We start from the raw sequence: 23,519 nt of genomic DNA on the forward strand, positions 1-23,519 counted from the left end.
CTCCTTTAAAGTTATCATTTCATACCGTTTAATGACATCTCAAGAATTCGTGTATGGAAGAAAATGTCGAATTCATAGATTTAACTCTTTTGTTTCAGTTATCGGCCTCCTGCATTTTCTAGTAAAGGTTCAAATTCGTTTAGAATGATCAAAAATGCACTGTTTGCATTTTGCGCAATTCAATTTAGCTCGAGACTAAACAAAATGCATTCATTCTCAGTTGAGACTCCAGTTTTGAAATGCTAGCCTCCTCATCGCCTTCAAATCCATCACAAATGCATCATATTGATCATCCATCACCGTCCCAAAAAACTTTTGAAAGGACTCCAATTCAATATTCGTCCATTGGTTTTCTAAAGAACCAATGTCGTTGGGGCTTGGACCTGCCCAATGTATTGGACTTTCAAAACAGTTGCCATTTGATGTCGTCTTGGCCTGTGTAAGGATGAACCATCGTATGATTGCTAACGAGGATTATGAATGGTTCGTTCAATGGCGACAATTGTTTTTACCCTGTCAAAAACACGACCGCCCGTGGCGAGTACTGGTCATTACTGCATCTCGAACACATCTGGTCGGAGTTCTAAGTACATGAGCTTTCGGAGGAGCTCGTTTGGCTGGAGGGTGGGTCGTCGAAAAGTGGTTGGTGGCCACAGAACGGAATATTAGCATATCTTTGGGAGATCTGCTTCACTTCCTCACAGAAGCAAGGTCTAATTTTTTTTAACTTGACCAATCTGGATCCAGAATCCCGAAAGAGCGTGCAAGTAGGGTCGGTTAGACTACAAAATGATTTATTTACACATACCGAAGAATAATAGAGAGATTATCATCATCGTCGTCTTCACAAAAATACTCAACATTCACGCACATTCACAGGTGTTTCATAGTTCATCAACATCCGGGCACGATATTCTCATATTCTTCAATAAAATTCTTCATTTATTCGATGCCGAGCCATTCCGAAATGAACACTAACGATTCAAAAACAACACAAGAATAGAGAAAGAACGAGTTCTCAAATCTTGGGTGAGGTCGAATTCCATGTTGTTGTTATTTTTTGAAGCAATAATTTGATTTGTAGAGACGATTAATACGATGTTCGAAGAAGGAGGACGACAAGGAGGAAAGTTTGGAGGAAAATTGACTAAAACTTCATTAAAGGCTTATACTTGCTGGGAAGGGGTGGTTGACATGTTTGGTTGAGAGGGGGAAAGGTTTTCATCGGGATATTTCTCATTCGTTCGTTCAAGTGAAACAGTGGCATGATAAAAGAGACATTGACGAATATTCAATGTCTACTGAGGAGAACAATGAGTATAAGATTGCAGGGTTTGGGCGAGTTTGGGAAGGGGTTGAAAGAAAAAAAAAACAGTTCAGACTTGTTTCGACATTTTTCTGGCGAGTGTTATTTTTTCGAGAATTGATGTTTTTTTTGTTCAAAACGAGATTGACAGTGACTAAAGCTCAGTACTAACCATTCAATGCACGAGGGAGCGAGAACCTCCTTCTATGAAATCAAACACAGAGTCTACAGTGTCTATCAATATGCTGGTGACCAAAAGGTCTTGCTTGCCTCCACAAGCGAAGGAACGAGAGACCTTTATTCCTTCTCCTCGTAAATGCGTATTCATGTGTATCCCAACCAGGATCGTGTCAGCTGTTATTTGATCGACGATGTCAGCTGTTGACACACGTCAGCTGCATCAGCTGTCACTGGACTAGATGAGGAACAGCTGTTGAGCAGTGAGCATGAGCCTTGAAGAAAAGGTCATGCCAGACCTCCCATGGGGTTGAATGATATTGATCTGAACGTATGGGTGGAGTTGGTCTTCATTCTTGGCGGCGTCTTTGATTGGGAACAAGCAAAGGCAGACAGACAAACAGATAAGAGTGAGAGAGAGAGAGAGAGTGACACAGCCCTCTGATTTAAAACTTTATTGCCAAAAGCAAAAGTGCGGCCAAAGCGTATTTGGCAACCGGATGGAAGGGAACGACAGATGACTGGCCCCCGGTGGCAGCACGTACCGGTGCTTGAGTCGTGGGCGGGTTCGGGTCGGTATTGCAGCACACGTCCGTACCATTGTCACGAGGGCAACAAAATTGGCCAAGGCCAAGGTCCTGTAAATAATGGAAAAAACGATGAAAAAAAGACTGTTCATGGAACTGGTTTGCTCTTTTGTTTAAATGATTGGCCAAAATAAAGTCAAAAGTCAAATCCTATGCACCTCAAGATGTAATTTACTAAAAGAAACATTGTTCAACAACTGTAAATAAGCTTTTTAACTTCAGGACAGCGTATTTATTGCTATTACTGAAAAGTCACCTCCGTCTTCCATGGTAAATTTGATATTGACATGTAAGGTACTTCACAACACCGTTTTTTAAACCTAACGAATGCCCGCATTTACAGGTTCAGTCTCAAAATCTTACCCTTCAGGGAACTGAACAGTTCAAAGGAAATTGTTTTATTAAAAAAAATTACTCTATATTCAAGCACAACGCAAAGGCGCAAAGGAAAGACAAAAGGTCCTCCCTTTGAGGAGGGTATTGGCAATTGTGAATTGGAAAACAAGTTACTCCCACTTTGTCTCATCCAAATCGATCCAAATCTAGGATTAGAGCTGATAAATGGTCTCTTTGGCCACGCAGAGTCTTTGGCACTCGCCGCTTCAACAAATAACTCCACTTTTCAATGATTTGTAGTGTGTGAGGAGCGCTTCTCCGTGATTGCCCTCCTCCAATCCGGATTTTAATGCCAAATAGCTGACCCCAAAACGATGCTTCTGAGACTCAGTTTGGAGAGAGAAAATGAGCTTCCTTTGATCTTGCTCTGAATAGACAGATATTGGCATGGCTGATCGGGTAATTACATCTGATAGCATTCACGAAACACATAATCATGCCATAAAAAAGTGTGTTGGTGCATCGTTGCCGTAGTTGTAGAAATTGCTCCACTCTTGAGGCGGTGTGTAATTATAGTTCGCTTTGATCGTTTACCTTTTGTTGCCGTTAAAGCATTCTGGTATTTACGAGGGAACTTGATAAGACGCTTGCCATCAAACAGATTTCAAAGTAGATTCCCAGACTCAAGTTTCTGGTTTCGAAAAAAAAAAAACTTTATTTTGTGGAACTCTGTATCAATGGAACTCCACGTTTCATATCATGAATGGAATTACTAAGTTGGTTGGTTTCAAAAGGAATGGATTATTTTTTCTAATAAAAGTATCCTTTCAATTCAGCATCGATCGATTCCCTTTGGGAATCCTCCAAGAGAAACCGAGAAATTTGCCATCCGTTTTAATCGTATGTTTACAAAGCTAGAACCCTGGTCCAATAGTTCAGGTTCGGCCCCTAAACAGAACCCTGAATAATGCCTGACCCTGTATTGTACAATATCACCAATATGTCCTCGAAAAAAGGCGGAAAGGCAAGACAGGACAGAGCCAAATCAGATCACATCATTCTTACCCGACATCCCAGGTGAGAGACACAAGGGAGATCCGTGAAGTGTGCGTAGTATTTTTGTTCGCAGCAGTATCCTCCGCAACACCCGAAGCCCTCCGAGCATTCATTGGGAGTTTCACATTCACTGATCTGAAAGAATAATATTATTATTCGAAGGATGAAGAAGATGGCATCGTCTTGGTCGTCATCGGCGTCTGGTGACTTGAACTTCAAACATGTGCATTTTTCAGTGAAGCTCGTCAAGTGTCAATTTTGGACTAATCCCATTCCTCCAACTCTCAACCAACGCAAAAGACCATTCGATCGCATCAGAAGAGTAGACATTATGTACATACATACGTACGTACATGCAGTAGATGTCTGCATGTAGTACGCCGTTGGAGAATTCTCTTTGAACACACAAAAACGATTCAAAATTTGCTGTTACCTGAATGAAACTAAATGCAAATTTATGCCGCTCCGCCCATCGACAGACACGTTTTAAAACGAGCTACGCACAACATTCCAATTATCAATGGAGAAGCCATTTAACTCTCTTCCGAGAAGTAGACCCAGAGTACCTATCCCTTTTTTCATGAATTAATGGCCAAATTCGACACTAGTGAACATGAAGCAATTTGTGTCTTAGTGCCAGCGACTTCGTCTGATGTGTCGGAGACTTTCCGAAATAATGAAATCCCCCAAGCAAATTGCTCCGAAAAGACTACTACTCAATGATAAGTTCGAAGTCAAACCTCTGCTTGTGGAAAGACGACGATTATCTCCCCATTTTGCTCAAACAATGCAGAGTCTTTCCAAAACGGACATCTGATTGACAGACGTATTGAAAGATGAAACACAGTTTTCGGACGGAAACACGCCAAAAACCTCGATTTTCCCAAAGTTGGGAGGGGAATTGAAATTTGGGCTGTCGTTGGCTAGAATTGGATTGTAAATCGTTTCTTGATTGACTTGCCCTCGAGCTTGAAGATGGACAATCGAATACGTATTTAGGTAGAAAAAGTTTCTTACTCTGCGGTCATTGTTTCGGGGGTTGGAAAGAGTTGTCTTTCAAATCAACGAATAAAGAAAGAGCCTCCGTAACATACGAGATAAGTGGATTGCTCACATTGGTAGGCTTGTGCCAGGGAATGCTTGCTTTTATTGCTTTATGGCTATCCAATGAATGGCTCTTTCCAAAACATGCCATCCGTCGGCTCTTTTTTCCCTGGACTCAAATAAGAAAGGAATTTAGAATGTGAGAATATAAGTCCACTGCGGACGTCAGGGAGAGAATTAGCCATCAAAGCACTTCGAAAAGTTTGCGCTCAAAGACAATCCCATCTTTTTTGGCATTCATCTCTCTAACCCTTACATGGGCTCCAAAAGCCTTGAAAATGGAACAGACCAATCAAAGACACACGGGTTCAATCAATTCAAAGGAGTCAAGAAAGCTTTTACCGGAATGAAATCCCTTTCAGTCTTCAATGGTTATTGGTGTAGAAAGGTAAAGAGTGCCAACGTTACACACGAATAATGACATTAAATTATCCTGTCAGAGGCACAATTACGGAACTTGCGGCCTTAGAAGTCGATCGTTTATCACACTCCTCGGGAGAAGAAACAGAAAGAGGCACTCCATTTCTCAAAGATCCTGCCAGTAGTAGCGCAATTAAACCACCCATGCTTGAACGATTGGCGTAATTGTTGCCAGGCCACAATGAGACAGACAGAGAGACGACAATGAAATCATGGTATTTGGGAGCTTACCTCGTCGAAACAGAGACCCTTGACAATATTTCGCCTATCGTGATGCCGATGGCACTCCTGATCAGATGAGCAGTCGGAATCCTTCCGACAGGTGTCGCGTCGCTCGTCCTCCGGGACTTTGGAGTCATCCCGCCATGGATAGCACACATACTGGAAGAGGAGGAGAATGGGAGGAAATTATTCGTCCGTCCGTTCGGAGAAACTAGCCAAATGGACCCGTTGCTCCTCGAGCAATCGGAGACGAGCTATTCATTAGTCGGGGCCCATTTAATCATCCTGACAGGCTTGGAATTATGTTCATCAAGCGATATGTTGTGGTGGTCATGGCCCCGATCCAGATTGATTATCATTTCAAATGGGATGATTCGCTCAAGGCAAAGCGGATTGCGGGAATGAAGCCCTGGCTGGCATTTCGAAATCGATCAACAATGAGATCTGAGAGTCAAGACGATAACATCGAATTAGTGCGACCTTTTCCCTGCCATCTCGAAACATTTCCCTTTCCGCACTCGTTCTCCATTCTCGTCGTAGCAAAGAGGAGTACTCATATATCTACAGTACTCCATGCGTGTGTGTATACGTAGCTTCTACTAAAAGGTGACTTTGGCTTGTGTTGGTGCATTATTGACATATTGATCTTCGAAACAATTTGACAGCTCTCCGAACTACTTTGCTTGGCTTTCATGTTGGAGGTGTTTGTTGATGTAGCTCTCCCTCAAGTGAAAACATTTTGTTCTGGAGGCAGGCAGTCGAGCCTTCGTCCGCGCTGATAGACAAGTCGAGAACTTTTGTGGGTTTTTCTATAAACCTCCGAGAAAGAAAGTGACGAGGAGGGCATGAGCATTGATCGCTTCAAGTTGAGATTGGACAACTACGTGCATCAAAAACCCGTTCAGCACTTTCGGGGCCTTGTTAAAATGACACTGGATCCGATCTAGGGAGCCACCATCCATGTAAGGCGATCTGGAGGACTTCCAATTGGACGGGAAATCAGAGTGTTGTCAAGCACTGGGATCTGTACACATCAAAAGAGAGCGAGCACTGTCCATGATTAACCGAGCTCTTGTGTGAAGTTGGGCAAGAGGGGAGTGAAAAAGAAGATTCACTTGATGAGGGTTGACCTCTGTAACCCTAAGATGAAAAAGAAAAGAAAACAACTTCCTTTTACTTGGAAGTGGCAACAGAGGGAGATAAAAATCGACAAGCCCTGGAGTCGTCCCCGAGAAAATCAACACACACCGCCACTCGTTCGAGACAGAAAATCGTGATGGATCTGAAACTGTTGTTAATTTTGCACTTGCTGTGGAGACTTGAGCATTCTTTCCCACCAATCTTCAACAGTTTTAGATTCGACCAGCAAGAAGTCCCCAATTTACCACAAACCCAATGACAAGTCCCATTAATCTTGGATCGTTTCGAACAGGTCAAACATTCTTCGTGTCTCTTTTTGTCTCCAGCCGATGATAATCACGATCACTCAGGTTCGGTTTTTTTTTCGAGTCACCAAATCCACAAAAACCGTTTTTCGTGCTCACGTCTCCCGAGTAATTATCCAGGCAAATGCCAATAATCCACAATGAATCATCAACATCATCATTATCATCATCATCATCAAGCAAGCAAGCTGGGCTCACCCAAGAGAGTTCATCATAAAATGTCACCAAGCGTGTAATTTTACTGTCATTTTGGACCCCTGCTTGAGCTCTCCTATCTCTCTCCCTCAAGTGCTGTATGTACACTTCTCGAGTTCGACAGTACCTTGTCAGTCTAGGAGTTGTATAATAATAAGCCCAGGTGAATTACTTGCATGATCGTCAATGTCAGTGGCACCAATCATCCTTGGCATGAAAGGAACTTCCACCATCAAACAACAAAGAAACTAGTACCAGGATAGTTCGAGTGTTCCATTTCCACGTTTATCCTGCTGAGTTGTCCCCTGTTTCTCGTTGATTGAGTCGACAAAGTTGTGATTCGTTGGAGCCCATCTTCCGTACCAAATTTGACAAGGAGATGAGCGCAAACGAGTTCTAGTACACTACTTGACATTGCATCCATTTCGGGCCAATTACTCAGACCCCTCTTGCTTTTAGCATTCTAGCAATAAAAAACCGTGTACAGTGCTCGTTACCCTCGCTTGTCGCTCGTTGTTAGCGGCCAATTTCAGCCTTGAAACTGACTGACTGACTTTGGCAACAACGAGAGAACTTCGATATAAATCCCCTCTCCCCTGTACATACTATTACATACACTCACTACTACTCTCACTTCAGATGCAAAATATGTTGCGATGATGATGATGATCAATAATCAAGGCCTCATCCATCTTCATATTCAGGGCATTCAGGCCACTTCACTTGCCGGGTTTCATATCTCATATCGGCATGTTTTTGCGCATCATCTCAAGTGAATCCTTGCAAAGTCCCTGATCGGTTGGCCAAGAAAATGTATTCAATTAAGTGCGTCGTTTCTGACCCTTTTGGTCCGTTTTTCGTCGCTTTTTGACCACGTCCATTTGGCTCTCCAGAAGAATAGAATAAGCGGGCAAGGAAGGAAGCGACAGCCAAAAAGGTCTGCAAATGGGATTGGTTTGCCGATAAGCAATCCTTGCTTTGTCTTAAAAGACTAATGATTGGTTGGAAACACAAGCTTCCATTCATTTCCAGCCTCAAGTTACTGCACATGTGATAGCAAAAACATGAACCTCTGAGAAAGTGGCACACCGTTTTCTCATATTCCTGTTTTCGTGCTTATACACATGAATTATTGTCACCCTGTTTTGCCAGAAGCAATTACATTCTGCCCAGATAGCGATGGACATGTACGGCACTTCGAAGGTTGTCGTTGCTAAAGGTAGGCATGTTTACCCCCCTTCAGAAAAGAGGTTCGACGCTTCAATTGAGGCATCCCAGGAGTCTCAAGGTTGCAGGATTGGTTCAAGATATTCCCAATTATGTGGGTAATGCTCATGTCGGATTGGTGAGCTATGAATGCCAGCCATATCTCATTTCAAGACGACAAAGACGACTTGTTTACAAGTTCCATGTGTTGATTTCAATGGTGGAAGGAATGTCCAAAATGTTGATGGATCTGGCAGGAATAGGAGGAAGTTGAATAACGCCGACTGTGTCATCGCTTGTGATGTCATCATTTCAAGACCCGCCGAACAAAGGGACACAGATTGCTGCTCATTCCACGTTTCAACGACCACTACCAACATCATGTTTTCCCCAAAAGATCCATGGGGGCAACCAAAGAGCGTCAGTAAAGACTTTGTACAGACAGATTGAAATCGTGATCATGATCATCACTTGTGCCTTATCTGTCAGAAGCATCAATGTCGTTGCTGTTTTCAACAACGAATTTGTTCCTCTCTGGGGTTGCAACATCCCCTCTTTTTCTTTCTGCTCTGGCCTCTCCTCATTCTCAGATTCCACTCACTTTTCTCACTTAATATCCATGTTGTTTGATTTGGCTTCCTTGGTCATTGGATGAACGACGGCAAGCATTGTTTTCATCGCATATTCACAATTTCAATTTCCTTCGAAGCAAAACAACACAATAATGATGTTGGTCTGATGCAAAGATTGGGTGCGAACCAAACGATTTCTGGGTAATTCAAGTGACAGATGTTGTCTGATATTTTACACAGTGTCATTTGGCATGCATTGCTCCCCAAAACTTTACGAGGTTTGAAATTTCACCAACAATGATGGTGTATAATAAAAAAAGAGAATCTCAGTGAAGCCCTCCCTCATTCCCCCTGATACTCATTGTGTCATGAACTGGGATCCATTGTTGTATGTGTGTAGTAGTTGCGATGGATATAAAAGCCTGTCAAGTTGAGTTGGAATTGCTAAATGAATCATGATCAAAGTGCCTGCTGCTTTATGAGGGTGTAGATTCTCCGGCACTAGGGTTTTAAGGTCATTCACAGATTTCCAACGGGCATCAACCGAGTAAGTTTGTTGATGTCCATCCGAAGAACCTAAACGTGTTCTACAATGGGCAAAAAGGTTGGGAGTTTTTGAGCTTGATTTGACACCTAAATGAGTGACAGGAGTCAACTTTGAGGACGGCAACGACTTGTCAGAGCCGAGCATCCCATCCAAATGCATGGATTGAAACTATTTTTAAGGCAAGGGGCGGCCATTTGAGAGAGGGGAAGAGGCAAAACTTGGGGTGGTTCCAACACTGGAAATCAACCCCCCTCAAGACACAAGCTGTCAGAAACTGTGGCCTCACAACATAATCTTCTCCTCGTGTTCTCGAACATTGACCAGAGATCCACTTGACATTCCTTTTGTTCTTCGGTTACTGGCCTCACAGTTAGTCTTTGGCAACCCTGATTTAATGTTGTCAAAAGCTGAAAAATATTTCCGGGAGGATCGATTGTTGTTAAAGAGTTCAATAGAAGTAGATCGTTGGTTGTGAGAATTAGAAACCTGAATTTCATGGTTGCAGGGCTTAGTGGAGATTTAGATGACAGGGGACACGCAGACCGATCCCCTTCCTCCAGACCAAATTGACCAAATCCTTCGGCAGATGGTCGGGAGAACGGGAGAAATACTACTTGTGTCCACATTGAAAACAAATCTGAGGAGGTGAGTCCATTGAATGCTACTACCCTTTGGTGGTATGTGGTAGCCCTTTTGGATCGACGACCCCCATCGAGCACAAAGAGGGAAAAAAGCTTCCCCAGAGCCTAGTCTGGTTGTAGTAAATGACACTCACAAAGGCACTAGGACGAACGTGATATTGGTAGGGTGTTGAAGATATCAAACCAAAGTGTCATGCCAGTTCCGTTTCAACCAGTATTTGACAGACACGAGAGAGCATTGGAAATACAGTTTTGGCGTCGATGTGGTTCCTTGAGGAGGATCTGTCAGATATATTGATTGGAACGCAATGGCCGTAATGAATAATCATGATCTCATTATACGTGCGCTCTACTCATCGCTCATTTGAGTCCACATTTGCATAGCACATGGTTATGTAACTGGATATGTTGCTAAAAACCCTCGGCTAGAAAATAGATATCATCTCCGAGGATGGCCAGAAAAAATGGAATCATGGCATGAAAATGATAATTTATGGAGGTTTGGGTGAGGAGACAAAAGCCAAGAATGTTCGTCCCTTTGTGGCCCCCGGTAAAAGAGCCACTTTGGACTGATGATTGATCATGACAACAATAAAACAGATTGAGAGGTGTGCCTCTTTAGAAAATCGCTCATTCTGGAATGTGTGCCTGTCTTGAAACAATTTTCTACTCTTCAAGGTGAGTTCCTGTCAGCAAAATTGTTTTATGATCTTTTTGTCCATTCCTCCAAGAGTTGTCAATGAAATGGATACGTTGAAAAATATTCCTGTCACTTGCCCTTTTGGCTATCCCCGGTTTAAATTTTTCTTGTCTAGTATGCAAACAACGTTTTCCATCTCTGCCTTCAAAAGTTGCTGGTGGTCATTCAAATATGCACCATGAAATTTTGGACCCGACTCTTTTGGTAAACTCGCCTTTACAGGACATTTCCATTCATGAATGAGTTCAAACAGACTAGCTCCGTTCACCAACCGCAGTTCGCCATTTCTTTGAAGGTGCTTTTCCATTGACCAATCCGAAGAAATGAATTTCCCGTGTTGCCACTTTGAGCATTAGAATTACAAAATAGATACTAAGAATATAATGGGGTTTCGTTCGTGTCAGTGAAAACAACATTCTCAAAAAACATGTACGCCTACGTGCTGGAGGCAATAATGAAGGAGAAATACGAAATACGAAACAGAAGCTCTGCTTCGCAGATTTCGAAGCAGATCCTGCATATAGGGCTATTTGGCGGTCGCTGGGAGTGGAACGTTCAATTAAAAAGTGTTTGATAGCAATCTCAAATTGGCACTTTCTCCGCACTTGATTGTCGAGCGTCTCAAAATCCAATTGTATCTATTGCCAAACCATTCTGGGTGGTTGGTGTAAAATGGTTGGTTGGTTGGTTAGTTCGTTAGGTGGCTGGCAACCAAGTCGGGTTGAGTGGCTCCTTGTGTGCATTATTATTTTCCAATCAAAGGTGTGAGAGGAAGAGAGAGAGAGAGGGACACAAACTGTGCTCCTCAATAAGGCTGCTGTACATAGGAAAAGCGTTTTGCCACTTGTCACAGAGCTGAAGAGATCTTTGTTTGAATCATAAGAACGATTGTTCCCTGTGATGTTTTTTCTTCATGTTTGGTGAAAAACCCGGAGTCAACATTGATCTTGATTGAAAAGGTTTGAAAAGTCAACACATTTGAGTAATTTCAAAAGAATTTTCCCATCCTAAGCAAATGATTTCCCCTTCCATGTGTGTCTTGTCAATATCAATTTTCCACGAGCGTCTTCCTAGCTTACAATCCGAATGAGTTCACCAGGTTTTTGTAGACGGGCAAATGAAGCATGAAATTAAACAAGAGACCTCTACCATTCAGTCATTAGAAACTCCTTTATCTGCAATTTTACCACGAGAGCAATGATGATAATCGGCCAATCTCTCTTATGGTATTTTGTCTATCAAAACACTCCGGTTTTCCCAAACTTACGGCCCCAACATCGAAATGAAAAAATACACCTTTTGCCTGGAAAACGTTCCGGTTACCGAAAAAAGTTGCGAGTTTTGTAATAATGACGTCATTATAAAAAAACCACTCTCTGCGTAGAACCGCAGCTGTGAGAAACACACACACAAAAAAGAAACCTGCGTAGAACCCCAAAGCTGACCGTCACGTGGTCCATGATTTAGGTAAGCCCGTTCGTTCGCTGCAAGAATGAATGATGAGTGACTTACCAAAAAGCAGGCATACTTGTTTCCCTCGCCCAGCTTGAGACAATCCGAATCGTCTATACATGAGGTGAGCAAGCCCTTCTTCTGTGACTTGACTTGGTTTTCCACGGGTGGGATTTCGTTGCCTTCACCCGCCACTAGAACCAAACTGCTGGTCACACTTACAAACAAGGCCAAAAGGGCCACATTCTGCTGACTTGAAAGACTCATTTTCAACTGGTCGTCGGGATTACTGGTAGTCTCAGCAAAGATCGAGAGCTTCTCAGCTTCTCAGCACCTCTTCCGTGGAAAACACTGGGGACTATTCATGAAAAAAAATCACCACCACCACTCGAAAAGCACTTGAGGGACTTCCTGTTGAGGATTCTGGCCTTCAATCACTCACACAACAACAGGAGTAGGAAACGAGGACAACCTTTGGGCCTTTTACCACAACGTAAGTACATAGACTTATTTTCTTCTGCTTCCTCCTCCCACAGTATAGTAGAAGCAGTACTTGTGATCTCCAATCCCAAGGATGAAAAGCAAGCAAGAAAGCCCTCCTAAGGGAAGTCGGGAAGGCTCGTTCACGTGCTATTGGAACTCAGGCAGAAAGGGCGGCTAAGGCTTCAAAGGCACTTCCAGTGGCCCTTGCTCGGTGGTCTTCAGCCTTTTTCTCTCTCTCACACTCACACTCTGGATCGAGTGAGAACGCCAGTCAGACAGCAAGTGAGTGAGTGCGGGTTGGCCATATAATCCTAAAGAAGGAGAAAGAAAGGCGCCTTCTTGGTCTTCGAACGGGTGTGGCAAGACGAGCGTCGGTTCCAATCTTCCTCCCCCGTAAATATACGCAATTTCCACTGAAGCCTTCAAGAACCAAGAAGCGTCTGGCAATTTCCAGCCCGATGAGTAACTTCACAATTCTAGGAAATCTCGTCGTCGAACCACCAAACATGCACAAGCCTCACCACCGGGCGTGAAATGCGTGATTCAGACCCAAATTCGAATATGTTCGAGATAGATAGTTATTTTCTAGTACATACGCACACATTCAGTTGACAACTAATAACTCTCCTCCCCGTGAGTGAGTCTTTCTCTGGATGGGCTGAACCTCAGCGTCCGAAGTTGTTCGTTCGCCTGGGGAAAATAGTGGCACGGGGAAACGGGGACGCGGCGCGCCGTTGCCGAATCCGGCAAATGCCGAGCACGGTTGTCGGTTCTCAACGAAGGGAATGCGCGCTTGCTGAGTTAGTGGCCCGGGTCCACACCCCAACCGAGTGAGTACATGAACAATGCTACCCACCACTATGGCACTACAGGATGTGAGTCTCTCACTCTCTCTCAGTTCTTCGGTTTCAGATGTTATATGGACCATAGAGTAGCCCGAGCTCCGGATAAGTTGAGGGCTGAATCGGCACAGATTTCCTTCTTGGGCTGGCTACGGTAAAACAATTTACAGGACACAATTTACTGATTCATCTCTTGAGGCCCTTGAGAGAACAGGAGAGAGCTTGCGTTTAGCACATTTGGTGGTCGTGAATGTCCAGATGTGAAGAGCTTTTCTAGCACTAAAGGGCAACTAAATGATTGTTTCAAAAGCCTTGGCTGTTATATTTCTCAGGATTTTTCTTGAAATACGTATGGATACTAGTGATGGGTTGAAAACCGGAAAATCAGCTGTTTAGCTTGAAGAAACTCTGTTAGGGCACCCTATTCAAACGAAAAAGGGTACAGAAATGAAAACCCCAGATCAAGAAAGCTAGGGTCACATTTTGTCCCTCTGCTGAACGGTTTTGAGTTAGTTTGTGCATCCTTTTTCGCTCATGATGGCAGCCCTAACCGAGGACCTTGAAGCTAAAAATCTGACATTCCGGTTTAAAACACATCAATTTTAGATGCTACCGTGTTTTATTGACGATTTGAACCAAGACAGATCTTTGAATCATGGAATTTGTCCTTTGTTGGATAGTATTGTTCGCGTACCCCAACCAAAAACGTACTATTGGCTAAGTAAAAAATTGGACTCTCCAACATCTTTTCTTTTCTTCTTTCTATCAAGTCTCTCCCAATCTCTCTTACTCTAGACATAATTTCTCTATGAACGAAAGAACCTTGTACAGATACAAGACTAAACCGAGTCAAAAGAAACCTAAAGGGAAGAAGGCACAACTTTTTGAGCGCGAGTGGGCGCTTCTCACCCAGAAGGACTCTCCAAAGTCTCTCAAGGGGAACAGGAAGGATGCAAATGTTGCTTTGTAGGCCGACATGGTAAGAACCGTCCCTGTCTGTTCACTAGGAGGGGAAGAATCGACGAATAGGGAAGGACGAGGATAGAGGCCATGGATTACTAAAGAGAACCCGAGAAAGAGGACGCCTTACGCCACTCCCAAGTACGCACAGCATACTGTTTATACGGTACGTAATGGATGCCTCGTCGGATGCTATCCATTCACTACTAAGACTAATTCTGTCCTTGAACAGTTGGCGTGGGGGCGAGAGTTCCACATATTTCTGCCCCCAAAGACTTATTTTTTGAATGATAAATTGACCACTTGTCACTTCAGCCTCATTGCAAATGGAATCATATTTCAAGGCCTGTTGATGAGTCAGGCTATTCTGACAGAAATCTGAGCGATGTTCGAGGGAGATCTTCTCCTCGATCGAATCAGCCACCCGATGAATTGCGGTCGTTATTAACTTGCTGATTAATCAAGTCGTGTCCCACTTTGCGGCTGTGATGCTTCCTTTTCGAGCATTTCCAAGTCTTGCTCTGGTGCAGTTTAGTTTGGTCTTGAACTTGTATCTGAGACTCTGGCCTAGAAGCCTTGCTTTGGAAGAACGCTTTGTATGCTGTTCCAAACCTCATCACCGAATTTTCTTGGGCCTTCCAGAAATGTAAACGTTTCATCTCCGTTGGCCTGTTTTCATGCCGAACCATCTTAGCCGATGTTCAAAAATCTCCCTAATGGATGCGAGTATTAACTAGGATCTTTTGAGGTGGTTCCGAAGTTGCACCTTAGACAAGAACTGAATCCTTTTAGATGGTATAGGCAGCCAAGTACCCGATAACACCGTGGTTAACAAAAGAAAAGCCTCATTTGTCACACTTACTAGCGGGTCTGCGATCTTTATCTTGTCATGCAATAACTACGTACGTACAGCACATCCAGTCGAACTCGCTCTGTTTCCTAAAGGGCACGGCCGACCTAGTAGATGCAACCCAGAGGATGGATGGATAGACAGCCACCGAGTAAGCTTGTCGTTCATTTGGCATCATGTTCGTTCGTTAGATCGTTGGCTTTTTGGCAAGTTCGGAAGTGTCATGACAGCGGTTGATCCCAAAACAGGCATCCCATGCCAACGTGGGTCTCCGTCTACCATCCAGGCGACCAAGCAAAACCAACTACCAAGAGCTGAACATCCAACTAACCAAGCAAGCAACTTCTCCCAACTTCCTCCTACTTGTTTCTAAAAAGAGGGATGAGTTGTGCCACCCTCTCTGAGTCATTATTTACAGCGTCATTGACTTTGATCAATTTGAATCGATCCAACATGATTACTCAAACAAAACCGAAAACACACGTACGTTGGTTATTGGATATTTCTGTTGTGCAATGGAAAAAGGGCTGCAAGGCCATTAGGTATTGTAATTCTTGACCCTTGGGAGATGGTTTTAGGCCAGGGATGTGGGTCCCAAATACCCACAAGAACCTCTTGGAAAGCGATCTTCACCACACGCACACTCACGCGCGTCTATATCTATTAACAACAAAGAACATGAAGGAGCACAAGAAGAAGAAGAAGGAGAAGAGTACGATAACCAACGGCCAACCAGCCTGGCAAAGAGGCATTATTCGTTTGTGTGGAGTTGGTACAAACTGAAGCCAGAGTGCAATAGATAGAAACAGAGAGGGAGAGAGTGGGAGAGCCCCCGTCAGCTCACCAACCAACCAACCGACCGACCGACAGACCGACCGACCAACCAACGAAGCAACGAAACAACCAATACCAAATGGGAGTCATTCACAATGGAGAGGGCCAAACAATCCAACGCCAGAGGAAAAGAACTCGTCTCATCTCGAAATGACGCTGACTGACTGATATGAGCACTGCGGGAATTACTCCTCTGGTAAGGGACCCGATTCTTCATTGTTCGGTCCACGGACCAACCTACCTCTGAATGATATCACAGTGCTCTGATAAGAGGCGCTTGATAAACGAATGCGTAGAATAGATCGCTAAGGGGAACATCCCGATTTATGCCAACGCCGGATTTGAGGTGGAATTAGAGCCCCGATTTCAAATGGACCCCGGCTCACTCAGGGGTACAGAACCCAGAAGGGGGGAATACGTATAGTGGATATGGATCTAGAGTTCCAACAGACTTGAGGATTGGGTATGTGTCACTTGGCGGATTGACTCGTCAGCGGGTCTAATCGGACATGTCCCCATTTTGATGTAATCTCATCGATCGTTCCTCTTCGGAGAAAAACCAATTAAGACCCATCTCAAACAGTTTTGACAGGCGTCCTTTTCATAAGTTCACGTCTCGATCCTTATGCATACATCGGCAATGTACTAGTCACAAGGACGAAACGAAATAACGAAATAAAGCCATTCGGGTGGCACTCACTCCCAGTCCTGACCCAGATTACTCATATTTTGCCAGGGACTCTTACAATGGGGCCAAATGATTATGAATAGAATGTGAGCGAGGGTTGGAAGACTGTACGCATTGGATTGTCAGCTGCCCATCAAATCGCGACCAGACCTTACGTGGTGAGCCCCACGAGCTGAAAACGCGTCCGAAGGCTTCGTTAGCGTGGAACTCATAATGCTATTGATCGGTCAAATTGTCGCAACATGATGGATAGCACTTGTCAATCCTAATGTGGCCTGACCTCCAAAGGCAAGATCTAAGAATCGATAGTCCGTCGTTACCGGGTGCGATTTCAATTGTCCCCCAAGGGAGGGAGCTGAGACTGGGATCATTCTGGGTATTCCCATGAACCACCCTGTGGCGCCCTGTACCTTATTGCCGTTGCGTGGGAGCATTTGTGTCCAGGCGTATGCTGTTAGTAGGATGTCTCACCACTAATTGGGATCGAAGTCCCTCGTTGATTTCCGTGTCAAACTTGCATTATGAAAGGTTCTCCTTCGTCTCCTCTTGAAGCAAGTGTTTTTGTGTGTGCCAAAATGAACACAAATATCGTTCGTGGCGATATCGATTGTTCTAAATCGAAGCTGCGCCAAGAGGAAAGTAATCATGATTCAGACCATTCATTAAGTGCAGGATGTGTCTCCGACCACTCGAGTGAGTGGCAAGCCAGCCAATGCAATCATTGTGCCCACACTCGTCCTCATCCTCATGGGCGGCCACAATGATCATCACCATCGCAGCAACAGCCAGTCACAGCCACAGCCCCAACTGAATCTGAATTGCATTGTCAAGTTGGCCTCCAAGTGGGAATGGAGTACATTGTACAACACTCAATGCTTCTCTAGCAACTCTGAGTGGCCAATTATTCATTTTTTTGGTTACCAAAAGAGCCCTCCACAATTCACATTATGCCAGCATTTGGAGAGAGGCGACGGGGAGGGCTTGATATGATACGAATTTCCTGGCATGTCTTTCACGCTGTGTTGTGTTGAATCTAGACCTTCACGAGCGGAAGTCCAACCTAAATCGGTCAGCAGGTTCTATAAGTATGATGGTATTTGGATTTGAAAATAGGGATTACGTCCATCCGTAAGACTGAAACTTGATCACGGGCAGTGCTTTGGAAAGTTATGGTCGGGTTGGGCCGACCCTCGCATTCGACGGGGAGAGGATTTTCATGACGTGCATGACCGTTTCTTGAGAGCTTGTCTAGACACACGCACACACTCTCTGAGCGATCCTGCTTGAAAAATGGAGGAGGAAAGCTCTATCTACTGACTAGCTGTTGCTTTTTCTCCAGTCAGACGCCCATGAATTTTTCAATACTCCCTTGTAAAGTGTGTACACGTCTACTAAAACATAGAGCAGACGTGTGTACGAACATGGTCGTCAGGCCCTTTGCGGCATGAAGCAATCATAGAGGCATTACGGTAAGAGTGATCGTCAAAAGCGAAGCCTATTGCAAGTAAATTAGGCCATTGAACCCAATTATTGACTAGGCCTGAATTGAGACGACCCATTTAACTAGTATTCCGTTTATTAGCTCGTTGAATGAGACTGACCACTTCAAACGGTGCATGACAGATCCTCGAGTTCCATGTAAAAAGTCGCGATGGGTGAGCTCTTTGTCTTGCTCAGTGCTTGATGTTGATGTTGATGATGCGGATGAGATGAGATTGGTTGGCTGGATGGCATGCCGAGAAAGGTGGTCGGGGAAAACGGGGCCATATGGTAATGATCACGCGATGTTTGCTGGCCAAACGAGAAGTTGAAGTAGAAGTAGTTGTGGAAGAAGAAGAGGAAGAAGAAAATACCCTCGAGATTATGATTATTTCTCTCCGTGTGACTGCCAGACGTTAGTTGGCTCTTTTTGTGATCAACACTTACGGGCCAACGTTCCCATCGATCTCTTTGAAGGCAAAGCCACCATTGTTGGCAATCATGACCTGAAGAATCGGGGAATTAAAGGCGAAATCAAAGCTCAAACGGTGCGCTGGAATCCGCCATTTTCCCACTTTTCAAAATTGCTCAAATGGAAAGCGGTCAGTGAAGCGCACAAATCACAAATGCACTTTCAACTGACTTTTCTGGCTGGAGCGTAACCTGAGCAATGAAGCCGACGGTTTTCTAAAGTGGCCGCAAAACGTAAGGTTTCTTGGGAGATGGTGTATGTAAACGTCAAACCAACGTCGAGCCGAGTTTGTCCGCGGCGAATGCCGAATATACCTTGTTGCCTTGTACAGTTCGAAGAACTTGCCTCTGAATATCTGGCAGTTGATTTGTTATACACAATCAATGTATTGTAAATCAGATTGGAAAAGGAGGTCTCCTGAAACGAAGAGGTCCACTTGTAGCTGGAGGGAAAAGGGGAGCAGATTTGTCTCATAAACTCGATTTGGCTGTGTCATGATTCAGCATTCGTCGACGACTGACTAACCAACCAACCAACCAACCAACCAACGTCTCACACGATACCATTCTCACAAACGCCACATTCATTTTTACAGGAAATTGGCTTTAATTCAAACCAAGCGACAAATGTATTTACTGGTGGCATGGGTGGTAAAGAAATTCATTCATGTTCTGGTTGCTTCGCTTGGAAAACCCGGCATTTTTAATTTTGGAATGCGAATGCTAAGGGAACTGGAAAGACGAAGGATTGCCTACATTTAAAACCATGAACCTTATTCCATTGTTCTTTGCGCACTTCCTTGTCGCTAATGGGCATGGAATCTCGAGCAATTTAAGACGAGAAACTTAGAACTGTTATTTAACGTCATGTTCAAATAACATTTGACCTAACAACGAATTAGAGTTGGTGGATATGGCTAGCCCTTGAATTTAGGTTTGATAAGAAATTTTGATTAAAAACTCACTTTAAGCCTCTACGGTCACTAGATTTGATCCTAAATCTTGGCTTGGGACAAAGCTCTTGGATGCTGTCGAAGACGTACGGCATCAAATACTTTTTGTGCCTTCGCCGAATACTGTACAATCCCAACTTTTTGAGTCTTTTCCAATACGAGAGCTCTCTCATATCCTCAATGTTCCCTAGTAAAACATCCTTGGACCTGCTCGAGCTTTTGCAAACCTGCTGAAATCATTTTTGGAGCCCAAATGGGCGAGGCATTTTCAAGATGTGGCTGAACAATCGACTCGTACATATTTACCATTGTTATACTATTTACGTCCAATATATCCATTTCGAAATCTAATACATAGCGGTAAAATGAGGCCCTTTTTATGTTGCAATAAATGTATTTATTTCTCATATTATTGCGTTGTTTTTTTTATTAGTGCGCCAAAGTTGATTTTTTTTTTTAGTTTCTAGATTTTTGTTTGACCGCTCAAACATCGCCAGAAGGATAAAAGAGTATTGGAGATTTTCAATCATGATGTGGCATGACCTTGATAATAAGAAATATTTTTGCCACAATTGGTCAAGTTCCAAAGTAGAACCTGCCAATTGAATAAATAGTCAAACAAAAAGATAAATGAAATTTCCTTTTGGATTGAATACATTGTGCAAAAATGTAGGATTATGGGAATCCAAGTCTTCACATGTTGTAAAATTGAGCCGCTCAGCTCTAAAAGTAAAAGGTTTTTGTGTTCGCATCCGATGTAGAGAACCTGCGAACGAACTTTTTTCCCCAAAGTCTGAAGTTCATTCTAGGAAGGAAGCAAGTTTCTTGGCCTTGAAAACTCGGCCAACTTTATAACCGTAAGGCATTCACCGAGGAAGGCTTCTCTTGAAGCGATGACCTTGCGTGCGTTCCATCTTTGGAAGTGGACCATCTTCCGGAAAGGAAGGGGCACACAGAGAGTCAGCCAGTCCTTGCTTGCACCCAAGGAAGGCACAGGAAAGAACGAGAAGGTGGGCGCCAAACTTTGTGACAGCGACCAAGATAGCACAAGTATTAGGATAGTACATCTTGGACGAGGAAGGAAATAATGGATCGTCGGATGGGTTTGAGTGGGCAGATGGGTGACACCAGCGGAATGCCCAAAGGCCAGGAAGCTGCATCAGATCGATGAAGGACTCAAGGTCGTCGCGGAAAGGCCCATATTCTCTTTGTTTTTCTCCCCGCTTACTATCAATTTATAGATATACCCATAAAAGCGAATCAAAGCCATATGTGTGGATGGGCTTTAATGAAAATGGAAAGACCATCCCTTCCAGAGATAGCTAATGTATAAAGGACAGAAAGGAACACAGATTTGACATTTTCTGGAAGGCGATGCATTCCATTCATGATGGGAAGTCAGCTTGAGAACCTGTCAGGAACAGGGATGGATCCAAATTCAATTTCAATCACAAAGACTCTTGTCAATATCTCAAAAGGCCAAATTGGAAAAGATCAAGTTTTGGACGGATTCAACATCGCAAAAAATACTTTTGTAAGGAAATATCAACATTCAGTGCTAAATTTCTATATGACTGAGTCACAAGGAATCAAACATGAATTCCAGTCTTTTTTTGTTGCTTGGGAGGAGAAGATCTTCTTGTTCGTAGATTAATGAGAAACTGTATTTGACAAAAAGTCCTTCCCGGCTTTGTCTTTTTTCCTTCCAATCTTCTACCGTTTTTTCCTCAGGGTTCCTTCAAACCTCCAATTCATATGTGACTTTACCCATGAACCATTCCACTGCCTATCACCTCTCGGGAATCCTGAGGTTCACGACGAGTTGTCTGGGTTATTAATCAGACGGGGGAATGCTTCTTTTTTGGGACCGGAAATCGCTGGGATCGCAGGCCATCATTAGCCATAACACCCATAACAGTAATAGAGAGATATGGGAACGTTTAATAAAGAAACCACACTCTCCAAGCAGATTTCCCTTCTACATTAACCTGCTTCCAGTGACCGATATTCATGTGTGTTGTTTTTATTTACCCCCGATTGACCGATTGACGCTAATTCGTCTAAAATCTGCCAACCTTTGAATGCGCTCTTGGAAGATTTTTGGGGGTGGAAAAAGGGATATAATACTAGGACAACCTAGTACTTGTTTGGCGATCATCCCCTCGCTAGTATATTTGCTCAATATGGCGCAAGCAAATCCTGTCAAGTGAACAAAGCGTAAATATCGATTTAATAATCTCAAACTGAGATTTAAGCACGGATTAGTGGATTAATCAAACAACAATTGGGCTTGCCATATTTTTGGAATTACACCCAGGCGCCCCCAAACACCCTCAAAACCTTCTTCTAGGACAAAGATATACGTACAATGAACATAGACCCCATTTGTCATACCACTCTCGAGGACATGAACGCTAACACCAGCCAAAACAAGTACAAAACAACAACAACTGTCACATCAACAACAACGACAACAACACATCTCGATGATGCTCTGGAGAAGACCTGAAATTAATCGTTTTCCAATAATAAAAAAGAGGAGGCAAAGGGGAAACTCTCTCCGAGTGACGAAAACCCACCATCGATCAATATTCCTCCACGTGGAACGGCGTCGTGTGCTTTGATGCTAGATAGAGCTCCGTCGCCCTGACTGAATCCCTGGGATTTATTATTTTGAATATCCCTCCTTCCCCGACTTGCCACTTGCTCCCTCACTGCCGAGCTACTGAGCTAAGCTATACAATAGCCATGTCCCAATGTCCCCTCCGCTGAACAGCGTCCAATTTCGGGGGCTTGTGTACCCAATCCCAACTCAAGCTACAACACTACGAGTCAAAGAACAACCGCCCCGATTGAGCTCGAGGAGATCAGTTGCTCAGTCCTCGTGCACCGTGTTCCTACTCAGGACAGACGAGGTACAGATACTAATAGCGGAACCACTTTGGATTCAGTACATCTGTCTAGGGATAAAGCATATTAGAGCTGAGGCAGGCTCATAGACTTAACTAGAAATTGGACTTTTGTTCTTGTCCCATCTCGCGTTTGCAAACTCTAAAATAAGGTCTAGAATATTGATGGCTACTTTATTAGTGGGAAAGTGTGCTGTGTACTCACGGTCTGGTTTGATTTTTCATCTAGGATTTGGGAATCTATGGCCAAATGAGATGGAGGAACATCCACACTCGCAAATATTGAAAGCTCAAATATAATCTGGCTTCGCAAAAAAAGTCATCTGCGTCCATCAGATTGGATGGTTGGTTGGTCTTGAAACCACTCGCCTTGCTCTGTTGTAAACCATTAGCTTAAATGTTGGAGCACCGTTCACCCAAGATTCGTCATTTCGAGACCATCATTGGCAGTGGAACAAAGCGTGGATCCCAGGGAAGTTTTTGATGTTGGCTACCGGGGCGGGAACCGTGGTTTCCTCTTACCATATTTACCCTACTTATTGCCAAAATGAAGATGGAACATTTGCTCAGTAATGCGACCCTTTGTTTTTGCGCCCGATTCAGGCCAAAGGAAGTTATACGTGTGGAAAAGCCGACCTAGTTATTCCATTGCGAAGCGAGAAGCTCTTTTGGTAAAGCAAGAAAAACCACTGTACACACGTACTATATTACCTTCACAACTCTGTACCTGCACGTATTGACTATGTTGTCCGAGCTTGTAAGCAGCAGACATGTGTTGCAATTGCTTTTGCAATTGTAGTTATCCGAGAAATTGTAATTTTGGGTGTTTACCTTTCAACTGAAGTAATTGAGATATTTCAGTCCAAATTTATAATTGAATTATTTTTCCTTCATTCAAAGCAATTCTTAAGGAATTTATCTAAAAAGATTTTATATTGGGGCACTACCATCTTCTCTTACAGTACATAGCCTTTTTATTTCAGTTGTTAATGATGTCCACAGATTTGTTCAAAGAATAAAAATGCTTCAAAATTAGCTGGAGGTCGCAAAAGGAATTCAATTGAATCAAATTTGAATGCATTGA

General features: G+C 43.5%; 1 protein-coding gene across 1 annotated transcript; it reads right to left on the minus strand.

The window, feature by feature from the left end:
- Nucleotides 1-921: 921 nt before the first annotated feature.
- LOC131877662 (uncharacterized) lies at nucleotides 922-13,257 on the minus strand. The gene is made up of 4 exons (XM_059223407.1): nucleotides 12,027-13,257; nucleotides 5,218-5,367; nucleotides 3,472-3,597; nucleotides 922-2,121 (listed from the first exon to the last, which is right to left on the minus strand). Exons 1-4 carry the CDS (start codon nucleotides 12,231-12,233, stop codon nucleotides 1,930-1,932), a joined length of 675 nt encoding a protein of 224 aa, XP_059079390.1. The 5' UTR covers nucleotides 12,234-13,257; the 3' UTR covers nucleotides 922-1,929.
- Nucleotides 13,258-23,519: the final 10,262 nt, after the last annotated feature.

Source organism: Tigriopus californicus, chromosome 3 (genome assembly GCF_007210705.1).
Source record: "Tigriopus californicus strain San Diego chromosome 3, Tcal_SD_v2.1, whole genome shotgun sequence".
NCBI lineage: Eukaryota > Metazoa > Arthropoda > Copepoda > Harpacticoida > Harpacticidae > Tigriopus > Tigriopus californicus.